Genomic DNA, 1,408 nt, shown 5'->3' on the forward strand with positions numbered 1-1,408 from the left:
CGGCTACACGGCAGGCGCATCCCGGACGCGGCAGGAAACAGGCGCCGGCGCGAGAAACAGTGGCCCTGGCCGCCGGGCGAGGCAGCCATGGCGCTGAGCGCAGGCCACATGGCCCCTCTGCCAAGGGAGGACAGCTGGCCCTCGGCTCAGATCAGGCTGGGTCTGACCCCGGCAAGTGGAAGGCCGAGGGGCCGTAGCGGGAGCCAGGGGCCAGGCAGCCCACGCCCCGGGCTGGGCCAGCAGAGGCCGGGCCGGGCCAGGCGCGCGGAGTCAAGAACCCGCCAGGGCTCCAAGGGAGGGCACCCGCTGCGGGTCTGAGCCCTGGGGCGCGTGGGCAGGCGGCAAGGCAGGCCTGGGGCCAGCGAGGGCTTTGCCGGGGACAGTGAGGGAAAAGCCAGAAGCGGCCTACAGCAGCGGCCAGGGGAAATGGCCCCAGCGAGGCGGGGCCGGCGGGTGGGCGGCCCCTGCCCCGCGGCCACGCCCAAGGTGAGTCGGCGGAGCGAGCCCCGGCTGGGCCCGCGCCCGGCCCTCGGTGCTCAGTGAGCGGCCCTCACGCACCTTCTTCCGGCAGAGTCTGACACGCGCAGCACACACAGGGACACTGTGAGCCGCGCGGGGCCCGACGGGCCCGAGCCCTCAGTCCCAACCGCTGGGCGCGGGGCCGGGCGCGGGCCCGCACGACGGCTCACGGAAGTCCTGTGCTCAAAGGGTTTTAGAGCAACCGGCGAGAGGCAGAGCAGGGGCCAGAGGCCCCAGGGAACGGCAGGAGGCGGCGCACAGCAGGCGCCGGTCCCGAGCCTCGGCCGCCGGGGAGCCGCGCCTGGACGTCAGCTCTGCCGGGGCGCAGGGGCCCGGCAGTACCGGAGTGACGCGCTCCGTTCTCTGCGCCGGCCCACAACCGGCTTCTCGGGGACGGGCACTGCCGCGTGGCTGCCTGGGCCGTCACGGGGGGCTGGCACCAGATGCCCCTGACCGCTGAGGGGACCGGGAGGCCAGCTCTCAGGTGAGGAGGCTCTAGCCAGCCATCACACCTGTAAACGGGGTGGCCTGAATCACATAAATGCTTGCTAGAGGGTCGAAGTGTGAAGAAAAAAAAACAGTATGAGAATGCAGAATGTCACCTGTGCGCAGACGCGTGGAAAACCACGAAAATAAACCACGGACATGGACATTTCTAAGTGCTGAGACATGGGTGCTTTTTCCTGGTCCTTTTCACAGTTCACACGCTTTCCAAACGCCGCAGTGCGTGTGAGTGCTCGAACACCCAGAGCCGTGCACGACTTCCCCCGAACGTCAGGCTCGAACGGAAAGACAAGAACTCAGAAAGGAGAGCGCAGGAGCGTCTGCGGACGACCCCGGCCGGGACGGGCGCTCGGCGCCTCGGGAGGAAGAGCGGGGCGGCGTGCGG

At 69.7% G+C, this 1,408-nt stretch overlaps 1 protein-coding gene across 1 annotated transcript in view; it reads right to left on the reverse strand.

Moving 5' to 3' along the window:
* Positions 1-827: 827 nt before the first annotated feature.
* The window catches only part of IQGAP1 (IQ motif containing GTPase activating protein 1), a 73,753-nt gene continuing 73,172 nt past the window's right edge, over positions 828-1,408 (reverse strand). Inside the window, 1 exon segment of the mRNA XM_012732691.1 lies at positions 828-975. Coding sequence (XP_012588145.1) covers positions 828-975 — 148 coding nt within the window.

This window comes from Condylura cristata, unplaced genomic scaffold (assembly GCF_000260355.1).
Source record: "Condylura cristata isolate star-nosed mole 26May11 unplaced genomic scaffold, ConCri1.0 scaffold00035, whole genome shotgun sequence".
NCBI lineage: Eukaryota > Metazoa > Chordata > Mammalia > Eulipotyphla > Talpidae > Condylura > Condylura cristata.